Raw genomic sequence first — 19,420 nt, forward strand, 5'->3', positions numbered from 1 at the left:
ATTGTGAACCGACCAATGTTAGATCACTAATGGGAAATTAGAAGCACTAGACATCCGTTTTGTCCTATTAGGGGACTCCTCATCAGTGAACATCCACGACCCTCCATGCAGGATTCCAACTCAAAGCCCTTCAATTGATACCATGAATGAATGAATGTTAGACCACTATTGAAAACCTGGGAGCACTGGACGGCCGTGGTCAGTGGAGTTCAACTGCGTGTTTTAGAGGCAGTTATTCACTGAAGACAATGGTAGACGGTCGCGCAATATCGTGGATTGGTTGAAGTTGGACATTAACACTGTTAGATGCCGGCCGGCTTAGTGGTCTACAGGTTGAGCGTTTGCGCACGAGACCGAAAGTCCTGTATTCGAGTCCTGCGAGAGGGATTTTGGATACGCACTACTGAGGAGTCCCATACGAGGATGAAACGACCGTCCAGTGTTTCCAAATTTTCAATGGTAATCTAACATTTGTCTATTCATTATATCAACTGAAACTCAGCAATCTTCACAACCCCATACTGAAAATAATTATTTGATTCACTTATTGGATCAGTACATACATACCGTATCTATGTTTATTCAAAAATCTACATAACTCTATGTCTTCTATTGTCCTTACTCTGAATCGTTTTCTAAGCAATAAAATAGAGAATAATTTGATTGTAAAATATAATGTGAAGGGAAATTTATTAAAGTTGTATATGGGAACTAATGGTAACTAAATCTTCAAATTGTTTTATTTAATTAAGTCTCTTAATATTAATGAGAACTCCGCCTGTAGCTCCTCTGGGGGTTGCTGCCGGTCCCAAGCCCGGGTAAAGGAGGAGGTTTGGGCATGGGGTTAGCGACCCCATCCCGTAGAAAATCAACTCGCTAAAAAAACGCTAACCAGAAAAAATCATTCAAACCATTTAAACTCTGCCCTGGGAGTAGAAGGAATAATTATGATGTCTCATGATGAAAGCCGAGTTCATTCGGAAGTCATGAGGCCGATGCACCTTCTTACAACCAGAGCAACAATTTTTATAGGTACATGGAATGTCCGGACAATGTGGGAGACCGGAAGAGTCTTCCAAATTGCTGCAGAAATGAGAAAATACAACCTGGAGGTGCTTGGAATCAGTGAAACGCATTGGACGCAGGTTGGACAACAACGACTGTCTTCAGGAGAACTTCTGTTATACTCCGGTCATGAAGAAGAAAATGCCCCACATACACAAGGAGTTGCATTGATGCTGTCCAAACAAGCATAAAATGCACTTATAGGATGGGAATCTCATGGACCAAGGATCATCAAAGCCTCCTTCAAAACAAAGAGAGAGGGCATTACAATGAACGTCATCCAGTGCTATGCGCCGACCAACGACTACGATGAAGACGCTAAAGACCAATTCTACGATAGGCTGCAGTCGATCTTCGAGAAGTGCCCAACCAAAGACCTGACCATTCTGATGGGAGATCTCAATGCCAAGGTTGGAAAGGACAACACTGGATATGAAGACGTCATGGGACAACATGGACTAGGAGAAAAGAACGAAAATGGTGAGAGATTCGCAAACCTATGTGCCTTCAATAAACTGGTCATAGGTGGCACCATATTCCCACACAAAAACATACACAAAGCCACTTGGATTTCACCGGATCACACTACACAGAATCAAATCGACCATATCTGCATCAACAAAAAGTTCAGGAGGACGATGGAGGATGTGAGAACCAGAAGAGGAGCTGATATAGCATCCGATCATCATTTGCTGGTCGCCAAGATGAAACCAAAACTTAAGAAGCACTGGACAACGGCGCGGACAACGTCACAAAAGTTTAATACGGCCTTTCTTCGAGATGCTGACAAACTCAACAAATTCAACATAGCCCTCAGCAACAGGTTCCAGGCCTTTCATGATCTACTCAATGGAGAGGAGACTACTATGGAGAGCAACTGGAAAGGTATCAAAGAGGTAATCATTTCAACATGTCAGGAGGTTCTGGGCCAAAAGAAGCACCATCACAGGGAATGGATCACTGTTGGTACACTGGATAAAATTGAAGAAAGAAGGAACAAGAAGGCAGCAATCAATACCAGCCGAACAAGAGCGGAAAAAGCCAAGGCACAAGCCGAATACACAGAGGCAAACAAGCAAGTGAAGAGGAGCATCAGAACCGACAAACGTAAATATGTGGAAGATTTAGCGATGACAGCGGAAAAGGCTGCAAGAGAGGGAAACATGAGACAACTGTATGATACAACAAAGAAACTTGCTGGAGATTACCGTAAACCAGAAAGACCAGTGAAAAACAAGGAAGGCAAAGTAATCACCGACATTGAAGAACAACGAAACAGGTGGGTAGAACACTTCAAAGAACTCTTAAATCGACCAGCTCCACTGAACCCACCCAACATCGAAGCAGCACCCACAGACCTCCCAATCGATGTTGGCCCACCAACAATTGAAGAGATCAGCATGGCCATTAGACAAATCAAGATCGGCAAAGCAGCGGGACCAGACAACATCCCAGCAGAGGCACTGAAAGCAAATGTAGCAGCAACTGCCAAGATACCCCACATCCTCTTCAGTAAGATTTGGAACGAAGAACAAGTACCAACAGACTGGAAAAAAGGACTTCTGATCAAAGTACCAAAGAAAGGTGATCTTAGCAAGTGCGACAACTACAGGGGCATCACTCTCCTCTCAATACCAGGGAAAGTCTTCAACAGAGTATTGTTAAACAGGATGAAGGATTCCGTAGACGCCCAACTTCGAGATCAACAAGCTGGATTTCGTAAGGATAGATCGTGCACAGATCAAATCGCAACTCTACGTATCATTGTGGAACAATCAATCGAATGGAATTCATCACTCTACATCAACTTCATCGACTACGAGAAGGCATTTGATAGCGTGGACAGGACAACACTATGGAGGCTTCTTCGACACTACGGCGTGCCTGAGAAAATAGTCAATATCATACGGAACTCCTATGATGGACTAAACTGCCAAATCGTCCACGGAGGACAACTCACCGACTCGTTTGAAGTAAAGACTGGTGTAAGGCAAGGTTGCCTACTCTCACCGTTTCTCTTTCTCCTGGTAATAGACTGGATCATGAAGACGTCAACGACTGGAGGAAAGCACGGGATACAGTGGACAGGCAGGATGCAACTTGACGATCTAGAATTCGCGGATGATCTGGCTCTTCTATCACAAACGCAACAACAAATGCAGGAGAAAACGACCAGTGTAGCAGCAGCCTCAGCAGCAGTAGGTCTCAATATAAACAAAGGGAAAAGCAAGACTCCGATGCAACACAATATGCACCAATGAAATTACACTTGACGGAGAAGCTTTGGAGGATGTGGAAACCTTTACATACCTGGGCAGCATCATTGATGAACACGGTGGATCAGATGCAGATGTGAATGTGCGGATCGGCAAAGCAAGAGCAGCACACTTACAACTGAAAAACATCTGGAGCTCAAAACAATTGTCAACCAACACCAAGGTTAGAATTTTCAATACAAATGTCAAGACAGTTCTATTGAATGGGGCGGAGACGTGGAGAACTACGAAAGCCATTATCCAGAAGATACAAGTGTTTATTAACAGTTGTCTACGCAAGATACTTCGGATCCGATGGCCAGACACTATCAGCACCAAGTTACTGTGGGAGACAACAAACCAGATTCCAGCGGAGGAAGAAATCAGGAGGAGGCGCTGGAAGTGGATTGGGCACACTTTGAGGAAATCAGATAATTGCGTCACAAGACAAGCCCTCACATGGAATCCTGAAGGTCAAAGGAGAAGAGGAAGACCAAAGAACACATTACGCCGAGAAATGGAGACAGACATGAGAAGAATGAACAAGAACTGGATACAACTAGAAAAGAAGGCCCAGGACAGAGTGGGTTGGAGAATGCTGGTCGGCGGCCTATGCTCCATTGGGAGTAACAGGCGAAAGTAAGTAAGTAAGTAATATTAATGAGATTTAAACAAACGTAAATTATTCTCAACAAAAAACAAACAAGCAATAATTCACAATCAGATTTGTTATAAAACGTTAACTGATCGATTCGGATAAATAGATATCAACTACTGTTATTAATCATAACAATAATGAAAGATTGAATGTAAGAAAACTATTTGTTCACTATTTGTAAAACATATACTTAAATAAGATTGAATAAATCTTAGTAAATGAATATCTGCTGAGGAGTCTCACAATAGGACGAAACGGTCTTCCAGTGCTTCCAGGTTTTCCATGGTGGTCTAGCTTCAATTGATTCATGATCTCAACTATTAAAATGAATATCTGTTAATTTATTATTTTAGAGTGTATAATTAATGGAGAAAAACAATCATATTAAATTAGATTTTCTTTTCTTGTCACTATTTACATTACACTTGAAATAATATCCTAAGAGTTCATGAGAAGATCTAGTTTACAATACTTAGAATGTAGAAGTAGAATAAAATCTACTCAGCATTAAAATTTGCAAAAATCTACAATACAGAAGCTTGAAGAACCAAAACCGTATCAGAAACAGGAGCTTGGAATTTGTATAAACGAATGGTATACTAGCAATGAAACTACTTCAAACATCAATAAATAATTATATAAGACAATGAAGATGTATTTATGGATATACATAATCTGGTCACTACAAACATTTTAGTTCTAAGCTATCGTTGACCTGCTGTATAAACGAAAACAACGTATCGGTGGTCTTGTGTGTATTGTGACTTTCAGATGATCATCTGGATAAGTAATTACGAGCCAAGTTCTTGAAAACTGTTTGTGTGAAAGTCTATCTAAAGTTGTTGACACTTGAATCAAATTTCAGAGCTGAAACCACAGAGTTAGGGATGTGTGATGAAATGTGAAACAACTAGCCATATAAATAGCTTGACTTCAAAGGAATATCGGGGCTGCTCTGATCAATGGAATTATAAATTGGGAAATTTCATCACTCTAAGGTTGAAACATTCTGAACTAATAACTCATAAATAAAATGCGTAGTAATTTAATAATAATAGTCGGTTGATGAACTGTTGGGAAATCAAACTAGTGCTCATCAGATATTAAAAAGGGAAGATAAAATGAGTAACAACTTTCGACAAAAAATAAAAGTCACCCATTAAATCTTATAAATACAAACTCCGGATTTCAACTCAATAAACATAGTTTTCGACATCCAAATTCTTCATTTATTGAACCAGTAATTATAATTAGACCCATTGTTTCAACACCTTAATAGCGATGCATATGGTAATGTCTTAAAAATGAAATTTATATTGCTAAATTAACACTGAATATTTCTTGTTTGCCTTTACTATAAAATAACCATTGAAAATTAAGGAGCACTCGGCAGTTGTCACGTTTTTTGATGAAACTCTTCATGACTCTGGTCAGGGTCAAAACGCACAACATTCAGCCTTGTCTGTAAGTTTATTAAGCTTACATAACTTTATTATTAGAAATTTCTACTATAGTTAAGTGAACATAAACTGTTTACTCTTCGAATTCATCGTTTGAATAGTTTAAATCAATTTATGTATTATATCCAAAAATCAATATACTTACCCAAAAGCGTTGTTTTTGTGTATCTGTTTCTTTTTTGTATTTATCGTTGTTAGCTACATCTGTTAATGATTGTTTTTTAGTTCCACATTCGGATTTTTCTTCGAATTCTGTGCTTGTATTTGATTTTTTCCGTGATCCAACTCTTTTAGGCCATGCAATTGGCATAGATATAGATGTTGATGAACCAACTGGATTTCTACATAGTGACTTACTTTTTCCTTCATGAATCTCATGTGATTTTGTTTTTAAACCAAAACAATAATGAGACGATGTCATGGAATCATCTGTAGTTGGTTCAACAGCATCGCCATGAATATGATTAGGCTTACATTTTGTTTCTTGTTCCATTTCTTGTAGTTTAATAAATCAGACGTTTTGCCTATCAAAAAGAAAGAAAAGAAAATCAATAAACAGAACAGTTAACAATTTTGGTTTGTATATTCTTACTAGTATGAGCATGGTAATAAGCAAGCTAATAAGAGCACACTCATATTTCATTTTGTCTACTACTAAACCAATTGATGAATCGTTCTGGAGAAAATAGTTATTACAACCTGCTTTCTCAACAATAAACTTTGTAAAATATGCACTTAGATTGTGTTTTATCACATCATATACAACCATATTTTACACATAATGTCATACATGTACAAAGACTAGGTCAACAGCTTCTATGATCACCTTAAGTTTATACCATGTACCAAAACTAATACAATAAACTTTCCTGAAAAACTAACATTAAGTCTGTAATTTGACTAATGCATAAAATCAGAATGTTGGAGTAAAAATTAAGCAAACGAAGAAAGTATAACTAGAGTACGTTAATACTCCATTTGGTATGATTAAAAAGTGTTTTGAGAAAAAGACTAGTTAAACATTCTTACTCAGATGAAAATAATGCATTCTAGCAGATATTTACTCAGCTGTTTCTAAAACGAATAGACTAGTTATTAACACGATTGTTTACTAATTCTTTATTGTATAAATCTAATTACTGATTTCGTATTTCACTTCTATTCAATACCTAAGACATATAGTCTAATTAATATATGATATATCCTTAGGATAAAATGACATATTATTACGAAATTGTCTGACTTGATAAAGATTTATTATTAGTAGTATAATAACATGTCGCTTTTCGATTGAAAATATATAGAAACAATTTTCACCCTAAGGGTAACAACACCTGAATATTGAATACTGAACATAAAGACGCTAAAAACTATACAGAAATACATATTTAGCCAGATTAGTTCCATTTTATAAATATCGTTGTAGAAATGTTAAAGTAAGGTTTATTTAAGTATAATAGTAATTCATAATATGTTTGGAAATATTAGATTGTCTAAAAGATAGATGAAAGCATTCATGATGCTTTCATATACACTTCATTTTTTATTCTGATCTATAGTAGTATCAAAGTCAAATATTTATAGCATTAATTTGAGGCTTGATTCCTGCATACTAAAACAGTAGAAACACACGGAAAGCCCCATGGTAATATTTGTAAAATTTAGTAACACATAACCTCTTCACCTTGATAAGACACTGAGCTCCAGTTGTAAACCCTTAAGTAATAATTAAGTTAGTGAAACTGTTCAGATTTGCAATCGATGTATAAATGAGAATTCAGTTGTTGTCTTTTTTCCAAGAAGAACTTTAGTATGAGTGTCATGCCAACTTAAGTCTGTTAATTTATCTTAATTTGGATAGTTGAGATCATGAGTCAATTAAAGCCAGACCCCCATGGAAAATCTGGAAGCACTGGATGGCCGTTTCGTCTTATTTTGGGACTCCTCAGCAATGCGTATCCACGATCCCGCCGAGCGAGATTCAAACCCAGGACCTATCAGCATTTAACCGATAAACCACTAAAATCTCCACAAAAACCCCTTGTGATATTTTAATTTGTGATTATTTTTGATTTATTTTCATCTTATAAAGTTTACTTTACAAAAGTGTATATTTTAAAATAATTGGTCATTCAATATGTTAAACAATAGATCTTTTCAAGTTAATGGATGTAAACTTACAATAATAGTCTTTCTGATTGACATATATGTATCACTTTACTGTTGTAATATTTATGAGTGTACAATTTTAAAAATGAAATTCACAATTCTCAGTTCCATCAGGAATTTTTCAGGGATTCTGTTTTTTTAGACTAAATTAGAGTAAATGATATGTTTTAATTCATGGGTAAGATTATGAATTCGACTGATAAATCTATATCGTCTCTAAACAGACTTTATATCAACGAAAATCATCGACTAAATATATGAACAACTACTGGAAAATAATACTTATATAACCAATATTAGTAAGCGATATAAGAGATAATGACAAGCTAATGTAAAGTGAATTTTATTAACAAATATATGTAGTTTCAATGAAAATTAGAAAATATAGCCAGTGCAATACATACTAGATAAGCTTGAATACCATTGTCTTTAATCAGACAATACACTCACTATGTTTGACTAGAGTGTCGGTAAATAAGTTTATGCACAGATTCTATAACTCTCATTTTGTCATCAGATTCACTCATGGAGAGAATAACTAAAATAATATAAATTCTCTTAATATCCTCCTTTTCAAAACAATGGACGAATTTGTAAAAATGGAATATATTTGAAAAGAATACATGAATTGGCTCCTATTTCTAATTTTCAGGCTTCAAATCTCTTTAGGAGGAAGTAAATTTGATTAATTTTCTTATCTATAGGACCGGATGACTAGGATAGTGTAGGAAAAGAATGGAAAACCTTACTTAATAAAGTTTATTCCTTCAATCTTATTAAAAAGTATATCTATCAACGCAAAAATAGGATACGGTCAAAATGAGAGAAAAACCTTTAACGTAAGAGTCAATTTTGAAGACGATATAGCTGAAAATATTCTGATAAGTCAACGCAAAAAAATCTTTTGAAAATGTGCATAATACTGTTAAATTCCATGTTATCTCGACTAATTCTGTAATTACAAACCGAACAAAGGTTGATATACCGATAATGAGCCTCTCAATGTGTTTATATCATTTCAACTGCTGCTCTGAAACTAGTTTCGTGGACTTAGAAGGCTTTGTGCTTCAGCACTTGTAGAAATGTGTCGTCATATTCAGCAAAAGTATTCACAAAATCAATGATTAAATTCTTAACTTCGTACTCTCCTTTCTTTGTTCATATGATTTTCTTATCACTATAGTCATGATCATCCTGACAACATATATCACGACTGATTTCACTATGTTGATTATAAGTTAGCACAAAAATATGATTTTTCATCTTTTCTAAATGGACTTCCGAATTAACAAATGACTCCCTGAGTATGCTTGGACAGTAATCGATGTAAAAGTTTGATATATATTATCACTCAAGTGATCGATGATACAACTCCAAGATAGTCTTAACCGCTTTTAACTAGTCAGAAAACAGGGTGACATATATGGGTAACTTAAGGTACCTAATGGAATAAATACAAAGTAATATTGTTTTGTCAGATTTTATATTGCTCATTTTGTTTTGAATTCAATGGCGAAATTTACCTATATGAGTTTAAAACATTTTTACTTAGGATCCTTTTTGTAGTCATAAAAAGTTTTCAAAACTGTATCGAATACACTCCACAATGTTGGTGTGTGCCATTATGGTTTTTGAGGAAATTAATTAACAGTAAACAAACATTTATACTGTAAAAAAACAAGTTCAATGGTTGTTCTCTTTTTACCCACTACATTGGGAGAAGAATTATTTGTTTGAATCTAAACTTTGAATTAGGAAAATCATACATATCTCCAAACTGCTTTCTTATATTAATACAGATAAGGTTCAAACGTCATTTCATTTCATATTTCTTTAAGTTCTCTCACTACCATTTAACATTTACAAATACAGCTAACCGAATTCCTTAAGAATCCAACAACTGATAACATATTTATTACAGTTTCTTCACTGAAATTAATCATGATATGGTAACAGTTAATATCATATTTTAATTCTTACCTCATGACTTAAAAATCGTTATTGTGAATGTGATCTTTCCTTAATTATAGTCAAAATTTCCCATAATTATGAATTCAATAACCGTTTAGCCAGAAGATAAAGTAATTGGAAATAATCGTCAACCTAAATATTCTTGTTTTTTTAATCCTTTTTTGCATTAAGAAAATCAATTAAAAAATGAATTTTTCCCATTGATGTTTACTAGATAACGTTCATTATCATATTAAGAAGCATAGCTTTCATAGGAAATTGATTATAGTCATATTTTATGAGGTTTTACTTATAAATGTCATTATTAAAATAATTATCAAATTATAAAATCTTTTACATTTCAATAGTTGAGATCATGAAGCTAAACCACAATGAAAAATCTGGAAGCACTATACGGCCGTTTCGTTTATTTATTTATTTAAACACATAGATATTGGTACAAGGAAGCACCAGATAAATATGCGCCATACAAATCTCATTCGATTTGCTTGAGGGCTGTGATACTGCCCCGGTGCCCAGACTGAAGCAGGTGGTTTTATTAGGGGACCGCACCCGGAGCCTTTGACCGAAAGATCTGATCCACAAGGCAGTGGAACATCGTGAGGAGATGCAGTCCCATGGTAGCCGGTGATCAACGATTGATTCGTACGCCATTTGTTCCCTCAGGATGCTGGAGCCCATGTGCACCATTGGTTTGTAATCAGGGTTTTCCAACTCCCCTAGGTGAACTTTCCATGTCCACCAACCCGGTTAAAGCGCCGGACATTCGCTTTTCGTCCTCTCAATTTCGTGAACAATAGTAATGCCACGAGAAGGCAGTGAGCAGGACTTCCCTGGCAGAGGCTATATATTCGCTGGCCATGTGAGAGCATTTCAAGGGGGAGAGCGGACCCTCCCCACTCTCGGCCGGACCAGGGCATTTAGGGGCCGTCTCGTCCTATTATGGGACTCCTCAGAAGTGCGCGTCCACGATCCCACCTCGTGAGATTCGAACCCAGGACGTTTGTCTCAATGAAAACATGTAATTGACTGATAGAATCAATTTATTATTGATCTAATTGAAAATTAGGAACTATATCAAAATGGATAGTGGCTAGCAGTGAATCCAGGACGAGTGTTTCGTCCTATTTGGGACTCGTCAGCTGAATGTACCTGCATCTCAGATTTGATGTTCACTCTGGGACTTGAACCCAGTAACTTTCGCTTCGAACGCCATCACGTCATCCACTCAGCTACTAAGTCCTAATTCCATCGAAATATCTATTCTTATTTAAAAAATAATATATCCTTAATTACTTTTTTATTGAAATAATGACAATTTTCTAGTTTATTTACCTTATTATGTTAATTATTTAAAGTTGTTTAATACAAGATAATGATAAAATAGTTCAAATCCAATTTCTTTTAAAATATTTTATTCAAACAAAAAAAAAGAATTAAGTTCAACTATAAATGATACAATAGTCTTGTTAATAATGGAAATCAATCATATTAATTGAAAAGTATTTACATTAATAAACTAATATTGGTCTATTATAGTTTAGTTATTCTAGATTTAAATACAAAAAATAAAGTAGATTATTATAATTATAGTCTGTTTTATTTAATTAAGGAAAACATCAACTTAGAAAAATACAAAGTGAAGAACTAAATCCATTTGGTGTTGTTTACTTATATCTTCCCATTATTATTTAGGACTGTAATTGATCAGTCTCTTGTTGGTATATGTGCATCCTATGCGGATTGCCTCGATATTACCTGAAGTCACAAGCTTTGTAAGCAAAGATGGATAGTGGCTAGGAGTGGAATCTAGGACATGCGTTTCGTCCTATTTGATGTAAAGAACTATCTCCTTTCAACTATTTTTTAATCATGATTTGATATTAACACACATTTCCTGCTTAATTAAGTGGTAATGTATTAGAGAAAAGTATCATAAATTTTAAATTGTTTACGAAAATAATTTTGAACAATCAACAAACTTGAAAAGAGGTGAAGTAGACAAAGTAATGATTACTAAATGTTATTGATTAGTTGGGATATATTCTCAGAGAATCGACAGATTACAGAATATATGACAAGATTTCGATTAAATGTCAAACATTAGTGATAAATACTGATGAATAAAGAGAGGAATGTTAGAGTTATTGTTGGAAAATAATTGAAAACTTGAACAAAAAAAGAAGACGGAGAAATAATAATTTATTCATAACTTTGTATAATGTCAATCGTATTGATGGCCAAGCTACGTAGAGTAGTTGAACAAAATTTCTTTTAAATCTATACGTTAAACAAATATATTATTGTAGGGCTACAATACAGAAACTAAGTGATCAGAAATATTTCTTCGCTCTTTTTGTTTTATTAAACTAAGGTCTAGCTAACGAGATTTACATTGTTGATCAATATTTCATGTTGAATGGATTGTTTCAAAAGAAGGATTGCTGAAAATTTATTATTTAATAATGTTAATTATTTCTTGGATAATCAAGAAGTTTTACACTATATCGACACATACATTTCTTTAACTTCATACTCATTTGTTAGAAGATAAATTTAATTAGATGTCTTACAAGCTGATCTAGAAATATAAGGAAGTGGTATACTGTAACTGGGGACCTTAAATCTGTGTAAACGAATTACCGAGAATGTTTAAATAGTCCTTTTTACATATAGAATTAATAATATTTGGTAGAACTTCTAGTTTAGAGTTTCGAAATAATTGAGATAAATTAATTGGGCAGATCACAAGTTGGTACTTGGAAATAAACTACAGTAAAACTGTACTAGAACACTTCATCTACGATAATAATCATCAGTAAACTATATGTGAGATATCACTGTCACAATATCAAGAATAATTACAATCAATGACTTAAAAATGAGTACACGACGTAGCCGCTGCCAAACGACTTGATGTGTTACGGACACGAAAATGTCCAAAAACCATCATCGAGTAAACTCACATTGGCCTTCAAATTTTGTTTTGAGTGCTGGACGAATGGGATGCCCAACGTCGACTAGTCTTATTAGCTTCATTGGTGAACACTTCCAAGTAGAAACCGGATATTTACGGAAAATGGTACTGTTTGGCTTAGTTCCGGTCAATCTAAGTACCATTCTTATTTTTAAGGAATGAAGTGAAACTATCTCACTTTGTATTAGATTTAGATTTTATCCTAGTGGTCCTGAGGTCCTTCAATGTTAGGGGGAAGGTCTACCAAACTAGGAGAAAAGATAATAGGGACGTAGTACAAAGCATATATATATATATATATATATAAGTTTGTACGGACGTAAAATTAATTTCGAACAAAGGGAAATAAAATTTTCAAATCAAAATGAATCCAATCTTCGTAAAAGCCTAGTTACAAAGAATAGTATGACTAGAAACAAAAGTTTAATTTTTGCTGATGAAGTTACGCTTGCTGTTCGGGATAATACAGAAAGTAATAAGATGGAACGTAATATATTATATCAAACAGAATAATTAACATCTCTGGGTAATAAATATCTGTAATCCTAATGCTAATAAGTAGTTATGTAATCAATCAACATGATTCCAATAATATAAAAGGAACCAAATTTTTGACATTAGGCCCTTGATGGATGGTAGACAGAAAGTGAATAAAATTAAATGAACACCACATGTACTCAGCATTGCAATTGCCATTACCATCAATTGTTTCACACTTGAGCTTAGTATACAGAATCAAAAAGGAGATATAGATATTGGTATTCACGTAATTTCACTCACTAGCTGACATTCAATAAATGAGTCAGTTCTAATTGTAATTGTCTCAATTGATGGTGTGATCAGTGATCTTATTATTGTTTATTAGTTATTATTGTGGTCTATGCTACTTATGTTGACAGACATATGTACTATGTAATACCAGTCATAAGTGGAATGCTTGGCAGCAGAAGGTTGAGAAGATTGAATTAGAGGGAGCATGATAGGAGACGAAAACCAACTGTAATAACATTGGAACTGAAAGAATTATGAAGAATGTAAATGGAAACTGAAAGGTGTGCAAATAATCTATTTAATGTAAGGTTTTCATATATTATGGAAGCACTCCTTAGTTTTGCATTAAACAATAAATTAATTCCTACCACCACAGTTTTCATATACTATAATATGATCTCATCCCTTGACTTCATATGACTATCTTTTTCAGAATATAAGTGGGTATTAGTCTTCAAATCCTTAGCCTAAAAGAATATTTTATGTTTCGTTCCTCTAATGGTTTTCTGTTAAATCTTTCGCACCAATACCCAATTTATTGCCAATCAAATTAAATGCAAAGAGTATTAAAATGTTGTGAACTACTGCTATCGGTTAATAATAATATGGTTTGTAATTTATTTTAATTTATATCAGTCAATATCTCATGAATTCATGAAATTAATCCAATACATCAATTACTAAATCAGACACTAGAAGTCATTCAAAACATTTTTATAATTTTTGAAAATATGCAATTTAACTAAAGAAATGAAATAAATTGGAAAATTTTTAAATGTTACCTTAAGAAGGTACCTCGATATTGATTTATAAATCCGTAATGCATTCCAATCCTTGTCAATAATATTTCCACTTCAATACATTAGAAATGATATAAGCAAACTATATCATTTACAAAATATCAGTTCTTTATAAACGGTAAAGATAAAATACTTTGATTTGTTGCTAAATATTCTTTGTAGAACAGTCAATCTTAACTAAAGACTAATTAATCAAAGGGAGATTTTCATTGCATCAATTAAAATATAATAATAACTGAATACAGCACTCTGGTGTAGTTTATATTATGAACGTCGTGGAGATTTTATTGAATTTCATTGAGATTACGAACTGATTAACATTATACAACTATTGAAAACTTGGTATCACTGGACAACTATTTCATCCTATTATGGGAATCCATAATCAGCGGATTGGTCTAAGTTAAGCTGACACACTATTGGATCTGGACTTAGTGGTCAAGAGATTATGCATTTGCGCTAAAGAGTGGAGGTCCTTGGTTCGATTCGCAGTTGTAGGGCCATATACTAGAACGAAACAACTGTTCATTGCTCTCAGTTTTTCAATAGTTGTATAATTTAGATCCGTTTGTGATTTCATTGAAAGTGAAATAGTCGAAAATGTAGACAAAAATAGGAGCAGGATAATAATTAAAAGACATTAAATTCGAAAAATATATTGATAAAAGATTGTTAGCTTAAATACTGGGATACATTTTAAAATCGGTTTAGACAGATTAAAAATAATAAGTTTGTTACATTTTATAGTTTTAATTTTGGTTCGATATAACGGTGTTAGAAAAACGTGAAGAATAAATGTTGAAATTCTTTAAAACTAAAAACCTGAATACCAAATATAAATCATTTATTACTTCAGAAATTAATGAATATTGTTGCATTCATTCTTGAATAGAATTTAGTTTCCCTTTAAGATTACTGTTTTTTAATGGTAGGATAAATTCGTGTAAAATGAATGATCACAAATATATTTTAGATTAAACTAAAGTAACGTTATTAGAGTAGATGGTATGATTTCGTTATTGATATAAAATAGTCTTATTGTTCTCATTGATTTATTTCAGTTATTACAACTGAATTAAAATCTATTTATCAATTTAGAATTATGTAATCAAATTTTACATCATAACTAATGAAATTGTAACAAACAGTTATTCATTGAATTTTAAGTTGTTATATATATACATATATATATACATGCGCTCTGCTGAGGAGTCCCATACTAAAACGAAACGCCTGTCCTATGATTCCTGGTTTTCTATGGCGGTCTAGCTTTAATCGACCTATGAATTCAACTATTAAATTACTACAATCTCCACAAAACCCCCTTTTCTGATAATATATATAATTGAACAGTTTTGAGAATGAACCCGCTGTAAAGAGTTTTTTTCTAGCTGAATGAACTGTTTTATGATTTAATGGTAAGCAAGCAGTTCTATCTAAATCACATGTATGCAAAGATATTAAAAGTTTTATATTTTGAACAATGTTTCGAGGAATTAACAACAGTCAAGTACGAGCAGAGAAAATCAAGGCGCAAACAGAGTACGCAGAAGCAAACAAGGAAATGAAGAAGAACATTAAAGCCGACAAGCAGAAATACATGGGAGAACTAGCAACGACGGCGGAAAAAGCTGCAAGGGAAGGAAATATGAGACAATTATATGATACAACGAAGAAACCAGAAGGCGAATATAGTAAACCAGAGAGACTAGTCAAGGAAAAAGAAGGAAAGACAATCACGGAGATTCAAGAACAGAGGAAAAGATGGGCAGAATACTTCGAGGGACTGCTGAATAGACCAGCTCCATTGAATCCACTGGATATCGAAGCAGCACACACTGACCTTCCTATAGATATAACTCCACCAACGATCGAAGAAATCAAGATGGCCATCAGACAAATCAAGAGAGGGAAAGCTGCAGGACCTAACAATATACCAGCCGAAGCACTGAATTCAGACATTGAAGTAACAGTAAACATGCTTCATCTTCCATTCAAGAAGATTTGGAAGGAGAAACAAGTGCCAACAGACTGGAAAGAAGGATAATTCATCAAGATAGCAGAGAAAGGAGATCTGAGCAAATGTGAGAACTACAGAGGGATCAGTTTGCTGTCAGTACCCGGAAAAGTTTTCAACAGTGTTACTGAACCGGATGGAAGACGCAGTAGACGCCCAAATTCGGGATCAAAAGGCTGGATTCCGTAACGATCGGTCATTCACAGACCGAAGTGAGACACTACGGATCATCGTTCAACAGTCAACTGAATGGAACTCGCCACTAGCATCAACTCCACCGATTATGAGAAGGCGTTTGACAGTGTGGACAAGAGAACATTATGGAAACTTCTTCGACACTATGGAGTTCCTGAAAAGATTGTCAACATTATCCGGAATTCATACAACGGACTACAGTGCAAAGTCGTGCATGAAGAACAACTGACTGATGCATTTCCAGTAAGGACCGGAGTCAGACAAGGCTGTCTACTCTCTCCCTTCCTCTTTCTTATGGTGATTGACTGAATTATGTAGACCTCAATATCTGAGGGGAAGCACGGAATACATTGGACACCTCAGAATCAGTTGCACGATTCGGACTTCGTAGATGACCTAGCCCTCCTATCTCATACACATGAACAAATACAAACGAAGACAACAAAAGTATCAGCAGCCTCCGCATCGATTGGCCTCCACATTCACAAAGTAAAAAGCAAGATTCTCAAATACAACACGGAGAACACCAACCCAATCACACTTGATGGCGAAACTCTGGAAGAGGTGGAGACATTCACGTACCTGGGAAGCATCATTGATAAACAAGGAGGATCGGATGCAGATGTAAAGGCAAGGATTGGCAAAGCAAGGGCAGCATTTCTACAATTGAATAACATATGGAACTCAAAACAACTGTCAACTAATTTCAAAGTGAAAATCTTCAATACGAACGTCAAGACAGTCCTACTGTATGGAGCTGAAACGTGGAGAACTACTACGACCATCATCAGGAAGGTACAAGTATTTATAAACAGTTGTCTACGCGAAATACTCAACATCCATTGGCCGGATACTATCAACAACAGCGTTTTATGGGAGAGGACAAACCAGCTTCCAGCTGAAGAGGAAATTAGGGAAAGACGTTGGGAGTGGATAGGACACACATTGAAGAAATCATCAAACTGTATCACCAGGCAATCGCTAACTTGGAATGGTGAAGGGAATCGGAAAAGAGGAAGGCCAAAGAACACATTACGTGGGGAAATAGAAGTAGATATGAATAGGATGAATGTTAACCGGAAAGAACTGGAAAGGATTGCTGAGGACAGGGTTGGATGGAGAATACTGGTGTGTGGCTTATGCTCCTCAACGAGGGGTAACAGGTGTAAGTAAGTAAGTTAGTATGTTTCGAATATGAAATAATTTGTATAATTGTTTTTATAATTTTTCAAGTTGTATGACTGTATATACTCTCGAAGAACTGGCCTTTAATAAATAACTGTTAACAATAACATGTAAAGCTGTTATCTTATCCCTCCCCAAAGACTGTATTTTAGTCTTAAATATGTGAGTATACCTTGTACTATAAGGTATGCTCGTACAAATTGATTAGTTTTCTTTAATAGTCGCTCATAAACCTGTTGTTTTAGATATGACTAAAGCGTTGTTTATAGTCTTGGTTTGTATCCACTTATTGGTTTTGCATCCAAATATAAACTATGTAGAAATAATTGTGAATTTCTGAAGATTTTTTGTCTTAAAGAACTTTTCAGTACTTCAACTAGTATTTTAATTGTTGATTTATTTTGAAAGATGAGAATGATAAGTATTAAGGGAAAGTGTTCTCTGATTAAAATCCAATCAGTTTTACTATCAAAGAAATGTTCATATTTAATATATAATAAATATAAAATTATTTTTAAACTTATTTAAATAGTTTCAGTATTATTATTTAATTAGTTTCCTTATTTTCAATCTTTAGACATTAAATGTAATTAGTTTCACAATTAATAAATACTATAACAGAAGGGGGTTTTTTGGAGATTTTAGTAATTTTATAGTTGAAATCATGAGTCAATTGAAACTAGACCACCATGAGAAACCTGGAAGCACTGGATGGCCGTTTCGTTCTATTGTGGAACTCCTCAGCAGTGCACATCCACGATCCCGCCTCGCGAGATTCGAAACCAGGACCTATCAGCCTCACGCCTAATTTAATTGGTTTCTTATCAGTGAAAATCATGTTATAATATATCTGAAGTTTATTTAACTATAATGTAGTTGCATAAATGGAAAAAAGAAAAACTTTATTTTTGAATTCAACCTTTAACGAGTCACTTCATGTGTAATTACAAATCAAAACAATATTCACTAAGGTGATTTCTTATAGATTTTGTGCAATTTGGAAGCAATTTTCATAAAGAACTGTAAAACAAGCGGAAGGTTGTAATTCAGTGGCATTAAGACATAGTGTTCAATTTATCATCCAGTGAACTTCGTTTTTAATGAAAGCGACTTTCACATAGATACTCACTTCAATATTATCATGAACACAAAACTTTTTGACTAAGTTTACATCCATTAAATATCAATGTAATGAATTTGATTAATAAATTGTTAGTTTAGACAATTTCCCAATTGGTCACTGCTTCTCACTAAAACTGCAGGAAATACCTCTTCAAGACAGTCGCTAGTGAATATATGTTGATTAATGCCAGAAAGGGTTTTCGTGGATATTATAATAATTATAGTAATCCCGCGAGGCGGGATCGTGGATGCGCACCGCTGAGGAGTCACACAGTGGGACGAAACTGCCACCCAGTGCTTCCAGGTTTTCCATGGTGGTCTAGCTTCAATTGACTCATGATCTCAACTATTAAAATTTTCCATTTGGTTATTTAACTAATCCGTTTATCATACAATAAGGTTACATGATAAGAAACGAAACATTATCATAATTTCTTATTTAACTAACCTTGATTACCAGGTGTTTAAAAGTTAATGGCTCACTGATGTTTTTAAAAATGTATTTTATCTTATTGATTGTAAAAGCGGAAGCTGAGTCATTATGCTTAACGTCAAAAATACAGCTTATTTGAAGCCTTGGGAATTAACTGATAAAAGTTTCAGAATGGGGATTTGTGGAGATTGTAGTAATTTCAATAGTTGAATTTGAGTCAATCTAAGCTAGACCATCATGGAAAACTTGGGGGCACTGTACCGCCGTTTCTTCTTGACATAGAAATCCTCGGAAGTGCGCATTCACGATCCTACGTGTGGGACTCGAACCCAGGACCTTCGG

General features: G+C 34.6%; 1 protein-coding gene and 1 non-coding gene across 2 annotated transcripts in view; both read right to left on the reverse strand.

Moving 5' to 3' along the window:
* The window catches only part of Smp_144590 (putative synaptic ras gtpase activating protein, syngap), a gene marked incomplete at both ends in the record, with an annotated part of 107,451 nt that extends 101,520 nt beyond the window's left edge, over positions 1-5,931 (reverse strand). The window contains one exon of the mRNA XM_018794473.1: positions 5,584-5,931. Coding sequence (XP_018648883.1) covers positions 5,584-5,931 — 348 coding nt within the window. The remainder of the gene's footprint in view (positions 1-5,583) is intronic.
* Positions 5,932-19,200: 13,269 nt separating this feature from the next.
* The window catches only part of Smp_tRNA_02155_Pseudo_GTG.1.1, a 426-nt gene continuing 206 nt past the window's right edge, over positions 19,201-19,420 (reverse strand). Inside the window, exon 1 of the tRNA in view lies at positions 19,201-19,420. This exon is cut by the window's right edge and continues 206 nt beyond it. This is a non-coding gene — a tRNA.

Source organism: Schistosoma mansoni, chromosome 1 (assembly GCF_000237925.1).
Source record: "Schistosoma mansoni strain Puerto Rico chromosome 1, complete genome".
Taxonomy (NCBI): domain Eukaryota; kingdom Metazoa; phylum Platyhelminthes; class Trematoda; order Strigeidida; family Schistosomatidae; genus Schistosoma; species Schistosoma mansoni.